A 24,276-nucleotide genomic window follows, 5' to 3' on the forward strand; every position below is an offset into this window, starting at 1 on the left:
CACATCTCCGTGGGGTGCAGGTGTGGCCCGAGCCCCTCCTCGGGGCAAGGACCCTGGGGCAGAGGGGACCATGCACCACGGGGGGCAGCCCCCGGCTCCGCGTCTCCGTGGGATGCAGCCATGGCCCCGCCGGTGCCGGCTGCGCGGTACCCAGGATGTGCGGTGTGGCGGGACATGGGTTCGGGGGGATGCTGTGATGGATACAGGGGAACACATGACACTGTACATGCAGGACAGCATGGCTCCGTCCAGTGCAGGCTCTCGGAGGAAGCCCAGCCCCAGGGAATGGCCAGCACCCCAAAACTGCGGGATGCTGCAGCCAGGCGGTGCTTGGTGTCCCCTTGACTAGAGCTGGGACCTGTGGGCATCGGGCTCTGGGGGCCACCCCGGGGATGCAGCCCCTGGCCCAGCCCACCCACGCCCCGGTGGACCCGCTCCGGGCTGCAGATGGGCGGTGATGTGTCACCTGGGGCGAAGGACACGGCGGGCAGGGATCGGCCGGGCGACGGCGATGCCAAGGTCCAAAGAGCCTTCGCGGTGCCCCAGGGCCGGACCCGGGAATGCATCACCCGCCTGCGCCTGCCGGGTGGCATCCCGCCCGGGGCCGGTGCCGCTGGATGTCACCCTCATGCCGCGTGTGCCCACGCCAGCCCCACGGCTGCCCTCGGCACGGGCACCAGGCTGGAGGCATGCACACCGGCGTGAACATGCATGTACACGCATGCACACACGTGCTCACATGCAGACACATGCAGAGCCCCCGGCAGCTCGGTTCCTGGAGGATTTCCCAACTCCTGGCCGGGGGGCAGGCCCCTCTGCAGCGAACCTGGCAGTGGGGCCGCTCTCTGCAGCCAGGCCCCCTCCCCGGCAGCCCCCACCGCCCCTGACCTTTGCACGAACACCCCCGGCGGCAGCGGTGGGGAGGGTATAAAGTGGGAGTCCGGGGCCGCCCCCGCCCAGCTGAGCCCGCCGCAGGTGAGTGGGGAAGCCCCCGGCAAGGGAAGGGGATGTGGTGGGGGTCGGGACCCCCGTGGGCATGCGGGACCCCCCTGCCTGACCCCCCCGCCACGTGCTCTGCTCTCTCCCCAGCCATGAAGGCGTCGCTCCTGCTGGCGCTCGTCTGCACGGCCGCCCTGGCAGTGGGAGCAAGTAAGGGCTGGTGCAGGAGGAGGGGGACGGGGCTCAGGGGGACGGGGGTCGGGCACGGGGGGGGGCACAGCCCCGTGGCCCCGTCCCCCCAGCTCCCACGGGGCTTGCGCTCACAGGGGCCAACACGCCGGGGGAGCCGGAGGCGCTGGTGAGGAAGGTGCAGGAGTTCGCCCAGAAAGCCACGGCCATGGCCAAGAGCACCTTCAGCATGGTGCAGGAGTCGGAGGCGGCTCAGCAGGCCAGGTTGCCCCCCAAACCTTCCCGCTAGCCCACTGCCCTGCTTCCCACGGGGGAGCCTGTGCTGAGCCCCCCCCCCTTCCCCTTTGCAGGCGATGGCTGGAGGAGAACGCCGACCTGGCGAAGCAGCGGCTGGTCTGGCTGAAGGAGAAGGTGGAGGAGCTCTGGAAGCGGACGCCGGCCGCGTAGCCCCACCGGGGGCTGGCCAGGGGGGGCCGGCCGGGCTGGGAATCCCCCCCCCCCCGCTGTCACGGTTCTTGCAATAAAGCGGCGCTGAAGGAGACGGCTGTGGCGGCATCACTGTGGGGGTGGCGAGGAGGAGTGCGGGGCGAGGAAGGGCTGGGAGGGACCCCCACGCCGGGGCTGGCAGTGGCCGTGCCGGGGTGCTGGGACTCCTAGCCATGGGCCACCGCCCCACACGTATGTGCCCAGGGGGGCAGGAACGAGGTGGGGGGGATCCAGTTTCTGCACACCCAGCCCCGGGAGAGCCGTGCGGGACCGAGCCCAGCTGCGGCTCAGCGGTGGGGAGGGCACGGGGCACCCACCCTGCCACCCCGCTGTGCTCCCCTGCGTGCCCCCGGCGCCCCCTGCCCACGGCACCCCTCGGACCCCCCCTCCAGCATCCACTGCAAAGACTGAGCGGGCTCCAATAACTTAAGTCATGTTTATTTGACAAAAGGAAGGCAAAGCGGAGACCGACGCCGGTTCGGGGAGGGGAGGCGGCGGGAGGGGAGGAAGGGGGTCCCCAGGGAGGACTCCCCGGGGCTGGCCTGGCCCGGGGCTCCCGCAGCCCGTCCCCGGAGCGCCCCCCCGGGGGTGAAGCAGCCCGCGCAGGGGCAGGGAGCGTGGCCGGGGTCAGTCCCTGGCTGCGCCGGCCGGCGGCTCAGGCCACGCTCTTCTGGAGGTCATCCAGGAGGGTGATGAAGCGGGTCTTGAGGTTCTCGGCGTAGGGGGTGAGGCGCTCCTTGAAGTCCTGCAGCAGGGGGGTCACCTTCTCACGCAGGTTGCTGAGCTGCTCCACCACCTTGGCCTGGTACTCGGCGGCCTGGGGGATGCCCTTCTCCCGGATCTCCTCCAGCTTCTGGCTCAGCTTCTGCCGCAGCTCGTCGCTGTAGGGCGCCAGGTTCTTGCGCAGCTCCTCCACGTGCCCGCGCAGCCGGTCCCGCGCCTCCTCGGCCACGGGGGTCAGCCTCTCCTGCATCAGCTCCACCTTCTGCTTGGTGAGCTCCTTCAGCTCCTGGGCCACGGGGGCCAGGCGCTGGCGGTACTGCTCCAGCTCCTCCGTCCACTTGGCAGAGAACTGGTCCAGGAAGGGCCGGATCTTCTGCTTCACCTCCTCCAGGTCCTTGCTGAGCTCCTGGCGCAGGGCCTCCGTGTCCTTCAGCCACATCTCCCGCACCTCCTTGTAGTAAGGGGCCATGTCCTCCCGCAGCTTGGCGGCGGCTGCGCCCAGCGTGTCCAGGTTGTCGGCCAGTTTCAGGCTGCGGGGAGCGGAGGGAGGTCACGCAGGGTGCCCCGGGGAGGCCCCCCCGCCATCCCCCCATCACACACACACACACACACACACACCCCAACACTTACTCCAGCTGTTTGCCCACGGCGGAGGACTCGAACTGGGCGATGGCATCCTTGCCGCTGGCCTTCACCGTCTCCAGGTACACTTCCACCATGTCCTTGAGGCGGTCCAGGGGCGCCTGGGGCTCATCGTGCTGCCAGAAGTAGCGGGCCTGGGTGCCTGCGGGGAGAGGAGCCCGGCTGAAGACACGGTGCCTGGCGGGACGGCAGCGGGGACGGGCCCAGCCGTGGCTACCAGGGCTTGGGACTGGACCAGTGACGCCGTCCGGCTGCAGCCGGGCTTTCAGGGCGCGTTGGGAGCCAGGAGCTTCCAGCAGCGCTTGCCGCGGGCTGGGCTGCCCCGTCCTGCTCTGTCCCACCCCGGGGTCTGCAGCCGCTGCCACCCCGTCCCCGTCCCCGTCCCCGTCTGGACCTACCCGTCAGGCAGAGCAGGGCGAGGGCCACCACCACGGCTCTCATCTCGGCGCTGAATCTGGGGGCAAAGCAAGAGAGTTGGGTGAGGGAAGCCCCCGGCAAAGCCAGCCCCGGCGGGAACCGAGCCCCCCGCCCCGGCGCCGGGGGTCCCCGCCGGCAAAGCTCCCGGGACTCCGGCGTCGCGGGGGCTCGGGAGCCCCTGGAGCAGCCTGGGCTCTTACCAGCTCTCTCCTTGCCGCTGCTGTGCTGCCGGTCGTCCCGTCTGAGCCGGCGGCTTCCCCGCCGCCGGTATTTATGCAGGAGGGGGCAGTTCCCGCCGGAGATAAGCCAGCGCTGTCAGCCCGGGAGATCGCTCCCCGGCGATGTGGCGCGGAGAGTTCAAGGATCGCCTTGTGCGAGCCAGCGCCGAGGAGCGCCGGCTTGGCAGGGGCGGCGAGCAAACAGGAGCTCCCGGCGGGATGCCGCTGGCCGGCCAAGGAGCCTGTTTACGCTCCCGCTGACCCAGATTCCTGCTGGCCGCCGGGGCCTCTCGGCAGCCCCCGGGGATTGGCCGGTAGCCCGGGGACAGGGCTTATACCCGCAGGGATTTGGCCTGTTGTACCCGGACCCCTCCGCTCGCCGCCGCTGTGGGGCTCTGCCCCGTCTCCCCCAAGGCGGTGAGACCCTCGCCGCTCACGTCCACCCCCCCTTCTTCCCGGTGCAAAAGCAAAGGAAAAGCTCAGCCTGGAGCAGCCCCAGCCCAGCCACAGCCACCCCAAAAGCCCCCCTCAGCCCAAGCCCCAGCCAAACCAAGGGGCTGCCCCCTCCCTCTGCCACCAACCTGGGGACCCGAAGGAACTGAACGCACAGGGCTGGGGAGAGGGGAGAGAGGGGGCGCAGAGGCAGCAGGAGGGGCTGCTTATTGCCAGGAGGAGCCATCATGGAATCACAGAACGGTGTGGGTTGGAAGGCACCTTCAAGACCGTCCAGTTCCCCCCGCCCTGACACCTCCCGCCAGACCAGGGTGCTCAAAGCCCCCTCCAGCCTGGTTTTGATGCTCAGTGCCCCCCGCTTCAGCCCAGCCCCAGCTCCCCACGGCCGGGCTGGCTCCATGGAGACCCAGCTCCCTTCCCCGGGGTCCCCTCCCCAGCCTCACGCCTTCCCCCCGCTCCCGGGAAAGCCCGGCTTTGGAAGGACACGCTGGAGAAGAGGGGTTTGATGGGCATCCCGCTGCCCTCAGAGGGACGGGGGAGGCCGCGGCTGCGTCAGCATCCTGCAGGGGTAGAGCAGCCAGCTCCGCAGCGCTCCCAGGGCTCACAACGGGCTCTTAGAGGCCAAACCGGGCAGGGAACAGGGCAGGAGCGACCCCAGCCTCGCACCGGGTGAGGGGTTGGGGTGCAGGAGGCCCGGCTCCCCGGGGACACGCAGGAGCTCCCCGGGAACCCCCGGTGGGGGCCAACGGGAGAGAAACCCCCCGCAGCCACCCCGCTGTCCCCCACAGCACGAGTCACCCCCAGCCACCCACCCCTCTCAGACCCTGCCACCGCAGAGGGGGTGACAGCTCTGGGGACACGGCCCCCGGGAGGGAGGGTGGCCGCCCCTTGAGCTTTCGCCCCCCGAGCGCCCCGGGGGCTGTTCCGCCTCCGCAGGCGGCGTTGAGCAACAAGGCAAACAGGAGACAGGGGGGGGGAAGATCATCATCATGGTTTTATTTGTCATGATCCCACTGTCCAACTAATTGACTAGTTGCAAGTGACCCACAAAAAAATGGACTGAAGATTTACTGAAACTTTTTTCTTATTTTTTTTTTAGTCCAACATAAATGAGGAAGAAAAAAAAAAATACTTCTGACATTTCCAAAAAACAGAAATAATAGCAAAGTATATTAATATACATTCAACATATACTGCGCGTATTGATTACTACAATACAAAGCAATGATAAAAAAAGTGTGATACTGCGAAATGGCACGGTGAGGCGAGTCCCTGCTGCTGGGGATGCTGTCTGGAGGGTGGCCGCCGACTCTCCCAGAAATACAGTGTCATGTAAACAAAAGGAAAACGAACCAAAGGGACAGAGCGAAAGGCTTTCAGTGTTTCCCCGCTCGGGCCCGGCCCCCCGTGTCGTCCCCCCCCCCCGGTGAGGGATGCGGGCAGACCCAGCCGAGCCGCCGGGCACCGGCGGAAGCCCCGACCCGGGCGATGCCGCAGAGTTTCCCTCTGCTCCGGGTCTGGGGCCGGCAGAGCCCCTTAGCGTTATTTTCCCGGGGCGGGGGGAGAAGGGGGGGCCGGGAAGAGGCGCGGGTAGGGATAGCGAAGTCCCCTCTGCCGTGCTGGTTTCACACTTCCTTCTGTGCAAATTCAGGAGGGCTGGGTCGGTTTTTCCTTTTTTTTTTTTTTTTTTTTTTTTTTTGTTGGTTTTTTTGCTCTTTTTTTCTCTTTTTTTTATTTTTAAAAAATATTCCAGAAAAGTGTCACTCAGAAGAATTTGAGCTGTAGCTTGTAAAGTCCCGAAGGCGATGATGACACCGAGTGCTGCCGAGCCCCGGCGGGGCCGGGGCGTCACGCTCTATCCGTGGAGGAAAGGATGGAGAGAAGGACGAAGAAGAGATCTAAGCGCGTCTGAACTGTCTAAAGGAGATACCACTGTCGCCACGGGCACGAGAGAGAAAACCAGTCACAAGTACAATGTCATTAAAAGAAATAAAATACTTTGAACAAAAGGTGCAAGTCACAATTCATATAGAACAGAATCTAGTTTAAAAATTTCTCTCAAACAGAAATTCCTTTTGCCTTTTTATTAATAACAATAATAATAAAACAACATTTACCAAAAAACAATTCCTACATGATCAGGAGGAGGAGCTCGGAAAACAAAGGAAAAAAATAAAACAACACAAGAGAAATCTGTCTTCCCTACGTTCAGCCAGGAAAAGGAAAAAAACAACCCCAGTCGTATGCGGATTTGCAAAGAAAAGGTGAGGGGGGGGAAGAGGGATCCTCTCGGCACACGAGGAGGGAAAGCAGACAAAGATGAGACGAAAGCGTATTGCACCAGGGGTGGCCGTTCCCCGCCGGCCGGAGCCCCGGGGAGGGGGCCGTGGGGCTGGCACCGTCCTCACCCCCCGACAGGGGGTCACGCTGGGCCCCCCCCCCCAGTGCAAAGGGTTCCAGAGTGGAAGGACAGCGTGGCCTCCAGCTGCCCGGGCGCCCCGGGGATCCCGTCGGACCCCCCGGCTCCCGCTCCTCTCCCCGCCAGGGCCGGCTCCGGGGAGGCCTCGGCCCCATCCGCTCGCCGTGGTGGCCGCAGCGGCCCCCGGGGGCCACCTGGCCCCGGCCAGTCAAAGCCCTCCCAAACCAGACTCAGTGCTCAGGCTCCGTGAATCCTCTGCCGCCGTGTTAGGACTCGGGTTCTCTGGTTATTTCTGTGATAGCTGGAGTTACAGGCAAACATGGCAAAAAATGAAAGAAACCAAAGGAACGACACACTGGATGAACTGATTACGAGGAAAGGGGCCATGGTATTCCAGTTAGTCAGAAATACTACGGCAATTTGGCGCAATGCTGCTAGATACTGTTGGTTTAAAATGGACCTTTTCGTTTCAAAGCTGTACAGAAAACCTGCAGGAGAGAGGAGAAGCAGCGACGTTAGGAGACGCCAGGGGATGGCAATTCCACAGCCCTCTGCCGCCCCAGCCCCACAAGCTGCACCCCGGGAGGGAGGCCCTGCCCAGGCAACGGGGCTCTGGAAGGAGCGGTGCTGTCCCCAGACGAGCAGGGGGACGGCAGAGAGCCACCAGCGTGGAAGCTCAGAGCTCCTGGTCTCTGGCTCCCCTCGGAGCAAGGGGAAAGTGAGGCCAACAGGCCTTTGGGTCTGCCGGGGAGGGGCGCGGGTGGAAAGAGAAGGAGGCTGGAGTACTCACTCCCTCCCGGTTACACCCCGGCCTGCTCCATCCCAAAGGGCACCTCCGGGTGCTTGTAGCTCAGCAGGACGTCCGTAATACACGTCGACGGGTAACAGGAGGTGTTTAGATGCTGGTTGCCATCGCCGAGGTTGGGATGCTCTTGACCTTCCAAACTCTCCCCGCATTCTGTAAGGTCAAAGAAGAACATCGGGATGGAGTTACAGCTCCAGCGCGGGGATGGGGCCAGCAGGCTGCTGCCTCACGGTCTTCTCAGCCCCCGAGCGAGCCCTGGAGCTGCATCCCACGCCCTCCGAGCCACACTTGGGCAGCTCAGGCAGGCCCTTACCCTCGCTGTCCCTGTCACGCAGCTGCTGACTGGCCATCAGCGAGGACTGGCTGAGGACGGCGTCCGACATGCGAGCGGAGCTTAGTGCTTTTCCTGCCATTAAACTCATTCCAGGCAAGTTGTCCAACTGCACCTGCGGAGACACGGCGGGACACGGTCAAAGGGGGCGTGGGACGAGGCACCCCGCTGCCCCCCCAGCTCTCTGACACTCTGGGGAGCTTCAGCGAGGGCTTCCAAGTACAAATAAAACCTGTGTGTATGTGGGGACAGCTTAGGCACAGCCCACGTCCCCTCAACGCACGACAAAGGACTGCACGGTCCAAGTCCCTTCCAGCCTACAACTAGGGAAGAGCCTTCTCGCTTGGAGCAGAAGGGAGCAGAGAATGCATCGAGGTTTGGGCAGGACCGTTCCCAGCGGCCCAAAACACCCGGGAAGCAGAGCAGCCACTCTCTGCTCTCCAGCAGGGTCTGGGCTGCCGGGGCCAGCTTGTTCAGCAGCACGAAAGCCAAGCTCTGTGCGCCTGCAAAGCCCCCCGCGGCCACAGCCAGGGCTTCGGCCGCAGCCCAGAGTTTCCTCAGAACCTTGCGGGGGGAAAAGGAGAGATGCCACGGCGACAGCAGCCTGGGGCGAACCCTGAGTGAAGGAGGTGCACTTAGGTATTGGTCTCTGCTAAAACGCTTTCATTTTTAAGCAAACTGAACATATAAGCAAAGCATCCCCACAGCTTTTCCTTCTCTGCAGAGCAAGGCGCTGCTTTTCCTACAGGACACCTCGTACGCCCCCCCCCACGTCAAGGCAGCTCTGCTGGGTGCTGGCCTCCAAACCTACGTAGGCATCATCGCTGTTCTGGATGGTGTGATGTCTCTGCAGGGTCCTGGGCCGCGGGTGCTCGCTGGAGGCGGGTCGCGCTGGGTAGCCCAGGCCATTGTGGTCAGGCACCTGCATGGCTTGGCCGGGGGAGCTCCTGTCCATACAGTTCCCTACGATGGACTCTTGAGGAGCCAGACAAGACAGAAGAACGACAGGTTAGCACAGGGAACCCGCAGCTCTCAGCCACACGCGCCACCCCAGAACCGTGGCTCTGAGATCTGACGGGACAAACAGACACTCATCGCTGGCCGGGCGGAAAGGGCCCCCCCAGACGGCACTTGGGCAGGCTTCTCCCTCCCAAAGACCTCATCAGGTCTACAAAAGCAGCCTGAGGTTGGAGGGACAGGGCAGGAGCACCCCAGCACAGGAACCGGACCCTTTCCGACGGCCTCTCCCAGCACCTTCCCCCCCAGCCCCAGCTCGCTCTCCTCCCTGGACCGTCCACATCGTTACACAAGAGCGGAGGGAGAAGCGTTTCCCTGGCCTCCAACACAGGATGTTCTAGCAGGGCCCCTTGGCAATTGTCAGCAACATAATCTCGCTGGAAGAGTTGGCCAGGATGTTCGTTTTTATCAGATGACTTCTCCTTACCCTCCTACAATCTGGCTGCAGGAGCGCATGAGTGTTCTGCCTGGCAAAGTCCATCTGCGCCGCAAGCTCTTATGACCGAGGGTAAAGGCTACATTCCTATCAAGCAAAACCTCTCGTCATCAAGTACACGATGTTTTGAATAAAGTCCTGAGGTATGGAGAAGCCTATCACCGGGCCCGATGCGCGTAAACAGCTCGCTCCTGGCGAGTAGTCCCAGGGAGGACAAACATGCGGACGTGGCCACGAGCACCAGGGAGCTGCCCTCAAAGGAGGCAGCTGCAGGTAGATTCCCCAGCCGGAGCCCTCGCCTTTTTGGGGGGAAGCAACCTCCTGCTGCGCTGGGATCACTCCTCCTGGCCGGGACCGCAACTGCCAGACGCCAGAAAGATGCTCCCCAAAGAGACCTGGCCGTAAAGTTACCCAGAGCCAAACAAGACCCCGTCCCAGGCAGGGTCTGCTGCCCGAGCCCCCCACACCCCTCGTGGGGACGCGAGCACGGCCAGCACAGCATCCTGACAGCCCTTCCTCCCCCAGAGCCGCAGCATTCCTGCAGGAACCCCCTCCCGGGGCTGTCGGGGCCGCAGCCAGCCTCCCCCTTCCTTTGCACAACCCTGGGGTTACGTGCGGTTAAGTTCAGCTTTCCCGGAAAGGGGAGAAGGAAAACATGAGGTAAGAGATGTTGGCGGAGCAGTGCCACCCACACGCGGCCCGGGACGCCGCTCCAACTGTGGGAACGGCCGCCTGCTTCTCCGGCCCCAAAACAGGGGTGACTCCGGCAGCGAGCCCCCCCGGCCCCAGCCCTGCAGGTGACAAGGGGGACAAGTCCCCCTGGCCTGGAATAGCCCTGACCCAAAAGACACCCCCCCTGCTCCCCGCCGGCAGCACGGCACCCCCGGGGACGCAGCTGAGGCCGGCCTGAATTCCTGCTCCCTCCCTCGCCCCGGCCCTGCTCCGGCAGCAGCAGAGCCTTTCAGAGGGGACGGGGCCTTTGTGGCGGGGTGGCATGTGACACTGGCACGGCGGGCAGGGCCACCGCCGCCAGCTCGGCTCCTTCAACGCCGAGGGGAGGCAGGTTTCCCATGGGCAGCATTCCCAGCCCTGCGCCGGCTTAGGTTGGAGCGAAAACCGGAGCAGAGCCGTTCGCAGGCGGTTCGGTCACATCCCAAACACACACTCGGTGGCCGCTCTCACGGTCTCCGGCAGATGCTCAACAGCCACGCCAGGGCCTTTCCATCAGGGCCGACACGCTCCCCTGGAAGGCACGCATCCTCCCGAAGCGCTGCAAACTTACACCCTGCTCCAGGGAAAAGGCGTTCGGTGAGCGGGGGCAGAGGAGAAGATACCCCTCTTTCTCAGGAGAGGCCGCTCGGAATGCAGCAAGAGGGAAAAATAACGGGAAATCGTAGGGATGCGGCTGAGAGAGCACCAGGGCTCGGGGAGAGGAGCCACACTTGGCCACGACAAATCTCCCCTGCACCTGGGAACACGGGGCTGAGCCACACGCGAGCGACGTGGTGGCTTGTACAGCGAGGTTTTATAGGATTTAATTGTAGGGAAGGGGACCCAGGCCGCTTAGACGTCACCTCCGCCCGGGACCAAAGCAGCGCAGGCCCGATTCCAAGTGGGTTATTGAAGGCAGGAGGGACGCGGCGCGAGCGGTTGCGTCTCAGGACAGAGTTTACTACGTGAGCCCTCCAAACAGCCCTGTCAGAAGGGCTTACACAATGCTATTTGTAAACATTTACTTGCTTTATACTCATTTACAAAGTCTTGTAGTCTAAAGTCCTTTTCCCTTGTGTAACCGGTTCCAGCACCACCAGTGCTGGGGCAGAAACGGAGCTTCTGACTTCGTTAGACCTCGTCGTTTGGCTAACGGTCTACGGCACTAAGAGGCCATCTCACGATTCGGCACGAAACGCTTCTCCACGGCTTCCAGCCTCTGCTTAACCCGGGGCCACTCTTCCCTCGAGCTTCACGCTCCACAGGGAAATCGGGGTCCGAGAGCAAGCACGCCAGGAACCCCCAATTTAAGAGGGCTTCAGAACAGCCGTGCCTTGTCCCGGCGCTCTGGGGGGCCAGGGCTCGGCGTGCCCGCTCTGCCCTCCCCACCAGCCTGTTCCAACCCAGTACTTTCCCAACAAACCCGCGCTGTGTCCCCAAACAAAGCCCTGCCTCCTGTGCCCGGGACACCGCTCCTCTGCAATGGGGTCCCTCCGTGCCAAGGGCAAAGCTGATGGCTTCGGACCAGCACAACTCCGTCCTGCGGCGAATACTGATCCGCCCCGCTCCGCCTGGAGAGCCTCTCTCCGGAGCCCTCGGAGCGAGGGGCCGGGATAGTGTTTTTCATCCAGAGGAGGCCTGTAATTACAGCCCAGGCAGGAATTTCTCCTCCAGCGCACCGCTGCCAAGGCGGCCACCGAGGAGCAAAGGCGCGGCTGCTTCCAACCAGCAGGAAAGGTCTTCAGGCGCTAAGGGCAAGTTTAAAAACTCACTTTCTTCCCAACCAACTCTTCCTAGGAGCTCGAGCAGGGCCTGAGCCTGGCTGCTGCTTCCCCAAGAGCACCAGAACCGCTGCGGGTTTGCGGAAGCTTTAGCAAGGCCTGGCCTCAAGGGGCTGTTGGTAAGAGAAGGGACACCCCGCCACGGTCAGGGGGCTGCTCGCACCGAAGCCGTTTCTAGCCCGTTATTTGCGCGGGACGGGGAACACCACCACCGAGAATAAAGAAGCCACCAGCGGAGAGCATCCCCGCGGAGATGGCAGCGCTCTGGGGCCTGCTCTCCACCTGCCTGCAGAAATAGGTCACATTCCAAAGAGAAGCAGCCGGTCGGGTTCCCTTCTCGCTGAGCGCTGTTTATTAGAGAGCCTCTGCCTGCAATTTACTCCGGGCCACAAAAGCCCCGAAGAATCTAGGTAATTCCGTGCTATGCAAAGCATGTCACGGCAGCCCTGCCGTGGCGGGCAGGGGGGGTGTCCTCCGGCACGGGGGGGCGGTGGGGCTACGGGGGCAGCGGGAAGCCTTACCTCTGCTGGGCGCCTTATTCCTACTGAATCCGGGCGCCGGCTGGTGCCTGTACTGGTGTGTCCCCAGCTCCTGCGCGGGGTTAGCAGTTCCTAGCAAAGATTCTGGGTCCCCGTGCCCTCCCGCGTTTACAAGCAGAGGGGTCTCCTGGCAACCTTTGGTCAATGTGTTTGAACTCTTACTGTCCGGAAAGCTGTCCCTGGCCCCCTCGCAGGCGCAGTCCTCCTCCATGCTCTCCGAATGGAACAGGGCAGGCTGGTGTACGTATCCGTGCGGCGGCACCGGACCGGGAACCGGCTGGATACATTCTTGCGCCCTGATTTTTAAGAGGTGCTGGGGGCTGTTCTGCGGGTGGTAGGTGTCGGTGCTCTGGTAAGGCAAAGACAAGGACTGGCGCTCCGAGAGGTTCTGTCCCATGCTGGCGCCCATATTCCCAGCATCCCCTTGACTCATGTGCCTGAACAACTCTTGGAACTCTTGCTGCTGCTGCTGCTGCTGCCGCCGTTTGATGAGCTGTGCAAATTCCGCCTGGGGCAGGCGCATGTCCGTGTGCCCCGTGAGCGAGTGCCGGGGAGAGAGCAGTCCCTGGAGGATGTGCGGTACCTGCTGGTGTCGGCTGTAGTCGGGAGGCGTCGGGGACAACAGTGCTTGCTGTAGTGCTGACGCGGTGTAGTGCTGCTGTTGCTGATGTGCATTTTGAGGGAAACTGGGATACTGGTCGAGCTGAGGGACTTTCAGAGCTTGCTGAGCTGGAGGAAACCCAACTCCTCCCGACGGGCTGTAGTTGCTGGGGGAAACACGAGGCTGCTCCGGGAACAGGTGGGGGTGTAAGTGCACCTGGTCATAGTTGCCGGGGGGGTACCTGCTCACGTTCAGGCTGTGAAGGAGCAGAAAGGAACCAGTGAGCGCCCTGCAGCAGCTCCAGTTTGGCTCACGGGGCTGCCGTCTCTGGTCAGGGGGCGGAGCGAGCTGCTCGCAGGATGGAGATGCTCCCCAAGCTCCCCAAGCCCCGTGACCACAGAATCACAGAATGGTATGGGGTTAGCAGGGACCTCTGGAGATCATCTAGTCCAACCCCCCTGTCAAAGCAGGTTGCGCAGGAACTTGTCCAGGCGGGTTTTGAATGTCTCCAGAGACGGAGACTCCACCACCTCTCTGGGCAGCCTCTTCCAGGGCTCTGCCACCCTCACAAGAAAGAAATTCCTCCTCATGTTTAGGTGGAACTTCTTATATTCAAGTTTGTGCCCATTTCCTCTTGTCCTATCCCTGGGCACCACTGAAAAAAGACTGGCCCCATCCTCTTGACACCCTCCCTTTAAGTATTTATAGGCGTTGATCAGATCCCCCCTCAGTCTTCTCTTCTCCAGACTAAACAGACCCAAGTCCCTCAGCCTCTCCTCGTAAGGGAGATGCTCCAGGCCCCTCATCATCTTCAAAGCCCTCTGCTGTACCCTCTCCAGCGGTGATACGGCAGCCCCGCAGACTCCCTGAGCTGGCTTGGGAACCGCTGCCCAGGGCAGGGAGACAGCTCGGCTCCCCAGAACCAGCACAGCGGCAGCCCGAGACCTCTGCCCCCAGTTCCTCCTCCCTCCTCCCAGATGGGGGAAGCGGTGCAGGGGCGGCCGGCGGCCTTACCTGTGGGACTCGGCGCTGTCGGCGCTGAGCTGCTTGGAGAGCTGCCTGTGGCCGTAGGTGAGGGAGGCCATCAGGCTGGCGCGGTGCTGCATCTGGATCTGGTTGGCGCCGGGGCTGAGGGGCATGGCCCGCCCGTGGGAGGACATGCCCTGCCCGCCCACCGAGGGCCCTTGCAGGAGGTTGTTGCCCACCATGTCGCCGGGCTCCTGCACTTGGATGGTGACCTGCTGAGGCTGCGACTGCTGCTGCAGGCCCAGGCACGTCAGCCCCATGGTCGGGGGAGGGGAACAGTTACCGGACTGCGGGAAGATGGTGCTGTGGGACGGCATCCCTTGGAACTGGGACTGGGAGGTGGCACCTACGAGGAACAAAAGACCCTCAACATCTGGCCGGCCTGCGGCAAAGCTCGGGAGTCAGAACTGTCCCATGTGGGAGATGCTGCTCTTCTGGGCCGTACTGGGAGTCCCAGTAGGTGTCTACGGGTGGCAAGAGGAGCAACATTCCCGACCGCTCCATCGCCCTGCGTGCAAAGGTCAGAGCTAGAGCCCTTGCACAGAAAGAGAAACAAAAGCAGAGCTGACAGTGATTTGCATAAAGCCCAGAACATCAGCCCTTCCTCCCCACCCCGGCAGCCTCCAGGAAGGATCTAACGATAAGAAACCCATCGACACATCCCAGCTCCTCGCAAGCTCTCCACGACACCAGCCCTTGCTGCCAGATGGAGAATCTTTTCCATCGGCAGCAAAACAGCGCAAGGCCTGGGCCGCAGGGGGGGAGCAGAGCCCCCGGCACCCCCCCCCCCCCCCGCCCCGGGATGTTTTTCTCCGGGGGTTTGGTAGGACCACACGGTTCTGCCGAGGACGGCCCAGCAGCCGCCAGCGCTTACCGTGGGGCTGGAGCACGCTGCTGCTCACGGGAGGGGGGCTGCTGTTGGGTTGCCTGAAGAGGTGGTTATTAGGGTGGTTCGGGGGCGGGCTGGACGGCTGGATCCGTAACCTGCGCAGGGAAACGAACACCTTTTTGTCATCCCTGCTCCTCGTTAAGATGTCTTTTTGACTGGGAGAGCTGGCGCCAAATGCTGCGCCTCTCTTGTTTTAAATAAACACCACAAAGGCCTTGTTGGGGATCCCAAGCTCCTTACAGCTTGGCGTCCCTTCTGAGAGCCGCCCGGCTCGCCCGAGTCACACAGGCGGTAACCCGGTGGCTACAACAGAAACCCGGGGACAAGGACACGGCAGCCTCGCCTCCTGACTCACCGTGGCCGGTGAGAAACCTTCCTTTCTCCTCTCCCATCAGTGAGCCTGCCCCATCTACAAGTCAGGGGGCTGAAGCCAAGGATGGTACTTAAGCAAAAGCCCCAAAGGTGTGAGGCGTTCCAGCAGCAGCTCCGAGTAGGAAGCACGAGAGAAACCGGCTGCTGAAGGTAAGGCATTTTCAAGCTGGTCAAAAGGCAGAACTGCCAATCATCTGTTCAAAGCAAGTTTGGGCCTTTGAATTATGTTTCTCTGCTTCTGAAATTCCTTCAGACGGAATCCAGCTAAAAGGAGGCGGCACGTTCTCCTGGGAACTGGCTCTGCCATTCTACCTTCATACGCTTCCAACCCGGCCCTGGCCTCTGAGGCGCATTAGCTCATCCCTGGGCTCGAGTAAGAGTAAACCCCACTCCCCAGAGCTTTACTAAAGCAATTTCTTTACCTCTGAAGCTGGTGAGTGAGCAGAGCTGGCTGGTTTTCACACGGAGCTTGCAAGGGTGGAGACGGCTGGGGTGGCCGGATACAATCCTGAACCAGGCACCAGAAAACAAGAAGTGTTTGCCATCAGTAACGTCTCAGCTAGCAAATTTAGAAACGCTGACTGGTGAAGTAGGACGTATCCAGATTCACCAGCTCCTCGGCCCCCGACTGCAGCTCTGGCTACGGCAGCAGCTGTCACTGCTGAAGCCCTTTCTCCTGACAGCAATCCCCCCTCCTCAACCCCAGCAGCGTAGGAGAACGCAGCTGAGGCTTCAGAAGGTCTGGCTCAGGCCCCGGTACCTGAATCTGCTGATGAAGAATCTGATGGTGCTGCTCCTGCTGGTACAGCATGTGCTGCTGCTGCGTCTTCTCCAGCGTCCTCTCGTCCATGTGCCCCCCGTACATCTTCTGGAGCTGCTCGCACTCCTGTAACCAACCCAACACACCCTCTCAGCCACCTTTTCGTGCACGGTGCAGTTGTTGCACATAAAGGCACTCTCTGCAGCCCCCCCATCTGAAAAGCAAAGCCTAGTCCTTTGAATTTGACAGAATCAGGTGTGCTGTAACATGGCTCAAGCCTCAGACAGGAGAAAACAAACGGATGCACGTGACACCAAGTCGGTACCATTGCGTTCCCCTAAAAATGCAACCACAAAGATGCAGTAATGAGAACTCCAAGGTGAAAAGAGCATTTCCTATTTCTACCATGTTGCAAGGTGAAAGTCCTGTCCCGGGGCCAAATCCCGCTTCAGGCATTGATAAACCGAGGGGAATAGCACACAATACACCCTGAAGCCTGGCGGCAGGAACCGCCCTCTTCCCGGGACACCCTGGAACAGCCCCAAAACTTTGCTGCGGCAGAAAACAGGGGAGAGCAGCAGCCACAGCCTGACAGCGCAGAGGGACCCGCGAGGGCACAGTACGTGGTTCACCCACTAGAAAAAGCGGGGTGGAAACCCCCCAGGGTTCCCAGCCTGCGGGTGAACAGCACAGGCGTTTGGAGGACACTCAGCAGGGCTGTTGCAGACACACAGCTCCTCGGCTGGAAAACCCCCACTGCGTGACCTCAGCCATCAGCCGTATGGATTCCACCTTCTGCTTCCTGAAGCAGCAAGGCTGAGACAACAAAAAGCCTCCGCAGAGGCTCTTTTGAGGCCCCCCAACCCTCTCCTTTACCTGCTGAAGCTGTTTGATGCTACTGTTATTGCCCATCTTCTCCAGGTGGGCTTTGAAAGCCTGGATGCTGGCAGCACCGTCAGAGAAGCGCCGAACCGGGGAGAAGCGTTCGGTGGGGAGGTGCAGAGTGTTTGAGTCCTTGTAAATAGAACTGAACACAGGGGAAAGGGGGTTAGCGAGGAGCCAAAAATCAAACTCCGGCACACAGATGTTGCGTTTGCACCAGCCGTGCCAAGTCCTACCTGCCCGCTCACCCAGAATAAACCGTGGTTTAGATCAAGAAATAAAGTGCCATAGCCACCGTGAAGAGGACAGGGGATCACCGAGTACCCTCAGTGCCCGAGCAGATACGTGTGTTTTAAGGTTGGAGAGGACTCGGCCACAAACCAGATTCCAGATGGGCAGCAACTCATTGTCCATCCATAACATCATCTATCCCTCGGGTGGAAAAGGTTTATTGAAACCACTTAGCATCCTAAAAATCTACCATTCACCTCTTCAGTAGCCGCTTCCTGAGCCTCCCAGCCCCCCAGGGCCCTCGACTACATCTGACGCCTGTGGAAAACAGGGGGGGCACAGGGAGAAAGGAGCCTGTCGGGTCCTGCAGCCTCAGAGGAGGAAGGGGGGCTGGCAGCCGTGCTCAGAGATGCACTCAATTAAAAAAAAAAAAAAGAAAAAGCGGGCAGGAATGTAAGAGGGGAAATCTAAGGCATTAACCAAGCTGTCACTTCACACGCAGAGTCTCCCAGTTGCCTGGATGCTGGGCACTGGGCGATGGGAACGGCCACATTTGAAAAGCAGCCACAGCCAGTATCGAGGCAACTGCGCCCATGGCGCTACGAGCGCTTTCCCTTCACAATGAGGTCTCTTCTTCACCATCAGAGGGAGCCAAATTTTTTTCAGGAGCTGTTTTCTCCCAGAGTTGGGGCTCCCCATTATCAAAGTCAAGCACCGAGCTCCTGCCCTGCCATTAGGCGTGACCCGTGATCGTTAGCAAAGGCAGCCTTCCTACACGCCTCCCCGCGCCCTACAGCGAGCAGAACCAGGCTCCCCTGCCTGCCCCGATGCTTTCTGTGCCGTCTATAAATCCCAGCAAAGGATCCTTAATGGTACAAGCTCGTGGTCTTTACAGCACCTCTGACACCCTGGCGCTGCTGCCGGGCTCCCGAGCCACCCTGCTCAGGCGAGTTACAGCCCTGGCTGCTCTCAATACGGCTCTTTACCGAAACCTCTTCCACGAAGCGAAACCGTTTCTCCCGGAGAGGCTCCCCCTTATCAGGAGGTGACTGATGCTGGCCCGTGTCCAGCGCCCCGGGTTCAGCTCTTGTCACGTGCTCTGCCGTAGCAGGACGTGCTTCAGTTTCTATAGGTTACACACAGCTTTCCGCCAAGGACAGAGCTGTGCCCCCGCGTTATCCTGACCCATCTGATCTCCTGGTGCACTGATGGGAAGCAGAAGCCACAGATAAAATTCTGCTGAGGTTCCCAAACCCACGTGGCCAGGGCAGAACAACTGCACCGCCTTCTACAACTGCTGTACTTCAATTCTGCTTTCAGATACCGAGTTATCGGGACCAAAACCAGGTGCCACACGAGAAGATGTCTTAAAATACGTTAAGCGCTAAAATAAAATCCACCTGCCGTTCAGTAACTGAGGGCTATTTACGTGATGACGGGCCTGCTGATGGTTTCTGTGCCATGTGTGTCTTGGACACAACACGGGGCGATCTGTGCAGCCACAGTCCGACGAAGTTCCTGTGATTTCGCAGGTAAAACGCGAGGCTCACAGCGCGTTACGACACCGAGGGTGGAACGAGCAGATACCACCCTGTTCGTGATGCAACAAACCAGCCTCAGGACTCCAAAGCCAAGAGGCAGAGGTGACACCAGCGTATTTACAGGGCGAGTGCGTTTTAACAGTCTCGTAAAAAATCGATTCCTGCAGTGCGTGAGTCAGCCGGCTTACCTTTCCAGCCCCAAGCAATCCTTAAAGCAGGACCCAGCACATTCGGGTTGTTTTACAAGCTGCACTCCTCTTCCTACCAAGCTTTCCCGTGACCCTAGCAACCTCTCCCCTCCCGCTCTTCCCATCCCCCCGGCACCTCCGAGAGGGGGTAACTTCAGGGTAGAGAGGGGCTTATCTGGCTTTTCCGGAGTTCCAGCGTGGCACTAGCACTGCCTCGGTCTGCTCAGAGTTCACCTGCCTCTGCTGATTACATCAGTGCTCAGCTCAGCAGGTCTCTGGCGACAATAAAAAGCGCTTTGTCAAGCTCACCAGCGTGAGCCCCGGCACCGGCCCAGCCGGGCAGGCGGCCGCTTTCTCGGCAGCCGGGACCAACAGGCACCAAACCCCCCAGTTCGCAGCTGGTTCGCGCTCCCAGAGGGTCAGAGCATGAGTTTTAAGCTCCCTCTCTGGCGTTAGCGGCTCCAGATTTGCTGCTAGACTGAGGACTCCGTGTCAAATTAACACCTCTCTCCATCAGGAGCGCCCCACCTCCAGGTTTTGAGGGTGTTTAGATCGAATCCGCATCGGTTCCCTCCGTCCAAGACATTGTGATTTTCTTCCCGCCCCAGTGTCCTTCCCCCACATCCTTCCCATCAGAGGTTCGGATCAGACATAAAACGACTCTTGAGGAGCTTTGCAAAGAGACTTTGCAGTCAAAACACACAACTCTGGTGCAGAACAGTGAGGTTTTTAAGCTCTGGTGTAGATGAACTCCTGGTGCAGTCTTTTGCCTGCATCTGCCTCCAAAAACGTCCTGTAGAAAATCTGCTCTCTACTGCTTGACACCTACCATTGCAACAGAGAAAAGCTTTCCTCTAAAGTGAGTATCTTATTCCCAACCCCTATGTGACAGCAGCCGCTCTGGCAAAGCCCCTCCGGCCACAAAAACAGGGCTGGAGGGGAAGAGCCAGCCGACTCCTGCCCCTGCGTTGCCTGTATTTCAGGCACGGAGCCCGCGCCAGCGTGGAACTCATGTCCCCAACGTGGCCAGACCCTGCGGGTCTTCTCCTCGCACTCCTTCCTCCTCCTCACCCCTCCCTGCCAAGCGGGATGTCCTCAGTGCTCCGTTCCAGACGACATCTCAGCAGGTTTCCTGGCGCAAAGCTGCCCGAACGGCCGGTGCCATTACTCACCGGTGCTGATCGGGGACCAGGTGTGGAGCCCAAGCCCGGGGTCGGAAGGACTGCTGTCCTAGCTGCCTCTGCAAGTCTGGAGGGATTTCAGCTGTAGGGTTGGTCATTGCCAGAGTGTGCCTTTTTGACCTATTTGCCAAGTATCTGCAACAAGCAGGAGCACATTTTATAAGAGACCGACGGGAGTACTCCAAAAACAGGGAGCGTTAGATAATCCGGAGCAAACGGGAAGGAAGGATGCTCGCTGCAGTGCTCAGAACCAGCCGGGGAGAAGCACGCCATGGACCCACTGCCCCTGCCTGTCACGTCACTGGGTCCTCAGGGCTTCGGGGACAAGTGTAGTGTCACCTGCTTGTGTGCTACCACCAGCCTCAGAAGGCGAGAGCAGACGTTTGCTCTTCCCAGCAGGAAAGCCAGGTTTCACCTAAAGGGGAAGGCCGGTGTATCCCTTTGGGAATACCCGGGTGACTGCCTGTCCTCAGCGTGGATTCATTCCACTCCAGCAGGTCTGCCTCCCTCTCCCAAGGCCCCACGGAGCCAAGAGAGGAGTCACGGATAATCCTGGCCAGCGGACGGGCACGGGGCAGAGCTCGGCTGCACCCTTGCAGAGTGGCCTTTGCACTTCAGACCTACCCTGGGCCGCCCCGGCTCTAGCCCTGCGCGGTGGCCAGCTTCTCACAGCAGGGGAAGGGTGCCCGAGGGCCACCCCAGCAGAGATTAGGGCTGGGTAGAGTCTCTGGAGGAGCCTGAGGAAGGGCACTGGGCTGAGCAAGGGCTGGTGCCCAGCGCGACTGCGCCATCTAGTCCCTGCTGCGCTCCGGGGAGTCGGGAATCGCCCGCGATGCGCAGGGCAAAACCAGCACGGGAAATCCAGCGGGTCCCTTCCCCTGGAGCCAGAGCCACCAGCGCCAAGCCTGGGCTTGCCTCTTACACCGGGGCCTGGGGGAGCGGCTCAGACTAAAGCACATTCTGTGCAGGGACTGGGACTGCAGCTCTTCTGCAAACCCTCTGGAGACTGGGGCAGCGCGTGGGGCAAAACTGGGAGCCTCTGCTTTGGCAGGGATGTGCCAAAGAGCCACCCGGAGCTGAGAGCCGCTGCCCTGAACTGCTAGTCCCTGGCCGCAGCGATGCTCGGAGTGGCATCGGAGGGGCCAGGAGAGATAATGAACGTGGCACCTATCCCAGCTGCGCCGAGCGCGGGGGCCAGCACTTTACCCAGGCCCTCAAGGCCGGGTGGGATCAATGCCCGCTTATGAACCCAGCTCGTTCTACTCTTGTGAACCAGCAGCAACGAGGCGGCTGTGGTAACGGTGACAAAGATCACTTGGCCGGTGACACCAGGGATACTAACAGGGAATTCTCACCTCCGCTCTTTTCCCCTGCAGAGAAGAGCAGCAAGCAAGACAGACGTTGCCTCCTCCAAACCCAGCCTCTCTTTGCGAGCTACGGAAGCCACTTAAGCAGAAGACAGCGAGTTAAGAGAAGGAAGAGCGCTCAGCGTTGTGGTAACTTGCCAAAGTCGGGGCCATTAGCTGTTTAAGAATCATTTGATGCAGACGGGGAAAGTTTCACAAAGAGCTTTACAGTTGTGGTTTGCTAAGATCATTTTATTTCAGACCTCCAGGGAACGATCCAATCATGAGCTGCAACAGCGTTTTGGGTGGAAGAAAGTTTCCCAAAGCTCAAAGGAGCTGCGGCTGTTCCCCGGAGCAGAGCAAAGACCGTGCTCTGTTTTCAAGGTCAGATCGAGGAGGGCAAAACCTGCTCACCGGTGGGTGGCTGCTTACAGAGTGTTCGGAGCAGTGTTCTGAAAAGCTAAATATTTGCATCTGTCCCTGATGTTAACGCTATTTACCCTTCTCCTCTGATGACTGCTGACATGTTGCAACACGAGGGGGCGGAGAGCAAGTTAACACACAACCTGGACGGGGCTTTTTCTGGGCCATCTGCTGGAAGAAGGACATGTGGTATGAAAGGACTAAGAGCAGCGCTGCCAAGAGCGGCGAGGCCACCTGTGGGTCCAAGACTTGCCTTTCAGTGGGATCTGAACGTTTCAGTGCCTTGACGCCTACAAAATACTGCACGGGGCGGGGGGGTTCAAAATGCTTCCGGCTGAGTTAACGCTTTTAAAACTTAAAAGCTTTAGACTAGGAGAGGTGAAAATCTGCCCGGGTAGGATGACCAGGCAGCCCCTCCTCAAGAATCAGATGTATCTGATTCGCAGTCAGAAGGCCTGTCCGCCACCCCAAGCGTTGTCAGTGGGTGTGATGGGCCCCGGGTTACAATGGGTAGTACTGGAGCGTAAGGCGACGCAGAGAACACGGGACGTGCTCTGTGTCATCTCCAAGGCAGGGCCGGAAGCGAGTCCTTTCAGGTGTAGAAGGAAGTCAGAAGAGCTGCTAAGCTCGGGGAGGCAAAAGGAGCCTCAGCGCACACTCTGCACAGTCTGCCACTGCACACACCCACCGATCAAATCCCCCCTTCGCCTGGAGCACTGGAAGGAGAAGGGCTGGCAGAGGCCCTGGAGCACGACCTCCACCCACCCCGGTGTTCCTCTGCCTGCAACCAGTCCCCAGTTTGAGTCCCGAGATAACACGCTACCTTGCTGGGGGCGGTGGCCTGCACAAACTGGGGGGAATCCACAACACTTCTCCGGTTTGAGGTAAGAAGCAGCAGCGCTCCGTAACCACAGCCACCACACGTAGTGCACCAGCCGGTTAGCAGAGCAGAAACTACGCAAAAGCTACTGAGAAAGTGTTAGCGAGGACACGGTTAGTGTTTTCATGGGCTGAGAAAGTACAAGCGTATTCTACCCGCTTCCTAGTAAGTGTTTGGAGCAGACAAAGAGAACAGAAGTTCCCAGCCTGGTATCTAATAATCCTTTCCTCACTGGAGCAGACTATTTTAAGGCCTACTGCTAAAATCAGAAGCTCGAGGTACCCCTATTTCCAACGAGCTCACTTTGTTTAAGGCATCAGAGTTGGATGTTTGCTGCGCGTCTTGATACAAAAGCTGCACGGACACCCAAGGTGAGATCTCGTGCCTCCATGGCTCAGCAGCGAGGGGCGAATCCCCCCGCGCCCACTCGGCAGGTTAGTGTGGATTACATGCTGGTGCACACCAAGCAAAGGAACTCGGCAGTTTCAGAGTTTCCGGAGAACCTACTGCTCAATTAACGAACCATTTTAGGGGGAATCCAGCCTTGTAAGCACCTAGCGGTGTCAAAGGAGTAATTGCCTACAGTAATCGACACCCACAAGAACAAGAGAAATGTTGAGCCTCCGCTGTAATCGACACTGCTGCCTGCGAGGAGGTTGCTGTGTTTGAGTTGAGCTGTGGAACCCCACAGGGCGAGCCTCTCGGAGGCGGAAAGGGCAAACGTTAACGGAGCGGGAGTTACCTCTGCACAGCTTCCTGATCTGGCTCCCCATCGGAGCTCTCCTCGTCCACAGGGGTGACCGCTGGGACAGCCTGCCGAGAGAAGAAAAGCCATGGGTGCCAGAAAACGGGGTCCCATCCACAGGGGGCACCTGCCCTTCCCAAACAAGCTTTCATGTGGGTCTGCGTCAGCTCCTCTGCAGCGTGGAAGACGCTCGGACGACAACCCCTTCCAGCACTCCTTCCCCAGTGAAAACTGCCTGTCCAAGGCTGCTGCTGCTGCTTTTGGCGCTGCCAGGAAAACGCACTGATGCAGATGCATCGAGGAAGAAAGAACGTGCTTTAACGCCCAAGATGGACGTTTCAGTTTTCTCTATTAGATCAGCACAGGAGAAGAGAAGCAGCCATTAAATAAATTTGACAAACACTTTCCCACTTCCAGAGAGGAGGCATCTCGGCTGTAGCTACAGGAGAGCGCAGCAGCTCTCCCACGAGGGGACAGAGCGGGGGAACCCCTGGAAGCGAGCGGGCACAGTCCCTGCCGTGCTTCCAGAGCGAGCTCCTGCTCTGCCTGCTCTGGCCTGGAGGCAGCCCCCTCTGCCTGCGGGAGGAGATATTTATAAGCACGCCTCCCATTCTCCTCTTGCCTTTTGCTACTTACTGGCGTCATAGTGACGAGCGGAGATGGCCCTCGAGGACGTTTGAGCAGCTGCTGTGCGTGGAGCTGGATGTTGGCTCCACCGTCTGACGCCCTCCGGCCCAGGGGGCCCATGCCGTTCAGCAGCTGCAGCGTGGGGGGCTGCAGCAGGGACTGCTCCTGGGGGGCACAGAGAGCGGTTACCGACCCTCTCCCAGAGCCTCCCAGCACCCGAGCCCCCGGGTCCAAACCCAGACACCGGCACGAGAGACGACAAGCCTTCTGGGCTCCAGGAGAAATGAAGGAACGTCACCAACGTCCCCGAGCTGACACGTCACTGGAAAAGTCGTGTTTAGCTCTCCATTTCCCTGCGCTCTGCTCTAATTGCCAGGCAGCGCAGTCCTGTTTCTCCCCAGCCCGTTAATTAATTTTATATTGCAGCGTTCTTTCCTTTTTCAGGTTTTTAAATAACCAACTAGAATCCCACCTAAAG

General features: G+C 60.4%; 3 protein-coding genes across 7 annotated transcripts in view; 1 reads left to right on the forward strand and 2 right to left on the reverse strand.

The window, feature by feature from the left end:
* The first annotated feature begins 1,091 nt into the window (after positions 1-1,091).
* On the forward strand, positions 1,092-1,575 carry APOC3 (apolipoprotein C3). Its single transcript, XM_074162527.1, has 3 exons — positions 1,092-1,149; positions 1,266-1,392; positions 1,479-1,575. Exons 1-3 carry the CDS (start codon positions 1,092-1,094, stop codon positions 1,573-1,575), a joined length of 282 nt encoding a protein of 93 aa, XP_074018628.1.
* A 457-nt stretch (positions 1,576-2,032) lies between these two features.
* On the reverse strand, positions 2,033-3,771 carry APOA1 (apolipoprotein A1). 2 transcript variants are annotated; one of them, XM_074162411.1, is made up of 4 exons: positions 3,597-3,771; positions 3,378-3,433; positions 2,968-3,121; positions 2,033-2,867 (listed from the first exon to the last, which is right to left on the reverse strand). In XM_074162411.1, exons 2-4 carry the CDS (start codon positions 3,418-3,420, stop codon positions 2,270-2,272), a joined length of 795 nt encoding a protein of 264 aa, XP_074018512.1. In that variant the 5' UTR covers positions 3,421-3,433; positions 3,597-3,771; the 3' UTR covers positions 2,033-2,269. The 2 variants fall into 2 exon arrangements, with proteins under 2 accessions (XP_074018512.1, XP_074018513.1); XM_074162412.1 differs by lacking the exon at positions 3,597-3,771 and having other exon boundaries at positions 2,044-2,596; positions 2,639-2,867; positions 3,378-3,420.
* A 3,515-nt stretch (positions 3,772-7,286) lies between these two features.
* Positions 7,287-24,276, reverse strand: part of SIK3 (SIK family kinase 3) — an 81,035-nt gene continuing 64,045 nt past the window's right edge. The window contains exons 12-23 of one of the 4 annotated variants that reach the window (XM_074162370.1): positions 23,808-23,963; positions 23,169-23,239; positions 19,769-19,912; positions 16,631-16,781; positions 15,755-15,880; positions 15,417-15,502; positions 14,608-14,717; positions 13,722-14,079; positions 12,089-12,792; positions 8,434-8,597; positions 7,605-7,737; positions 7,287-7,444 (exon numbers count right to left, since the gene is read on the reverse strand). In XM_074162370.1, coding sequence (XP_074018471.1) covers positions 7,287-7,444; positions 7,605-7,737; positions 8,434-8,597; positions 12,089-12,792; positions 13,722-14,079; positions 14,608-14,717; positions 15,417-15,502; positions 15,755-15,880; positions 16,631-16,781; positions 19,769-19,912; positions 23,169-23,239; positions 23,808-23,963 — 2,361 coding nt within the window. Of the gene's footprint in view, positions 7,445-7,604; positions 7,738-8,433; positions 8,598-12,088; positions 12,964-13,721; positions 14,080-14,607; positions 14,718-15,416; positions 15,503-15,754; positions 15,881-16,630; positions 16,782-19,768; positions 19,913-23,168; positions 23,240-23,807; positions 23,964-24,276 lie in introns of all 4 variants that reach the window. The other 3 variants (XM_074162366.1, XM_074162369.1, XM_074162368.1) reach the window with 3 other exon arrangements.

Source organism: Numenius arquata, chromosome 22 (assembly GCF_964106895.1).
Source record: "Numenius arquata chromosome 22, bNumArq3.hap1.1, whole genome shotgun sequence".
NCBI lineage: Eukaryota > Metazoa > Chordata > Aves > Charadriiformes > Scolopacidae > Numenius > Numenius arquata.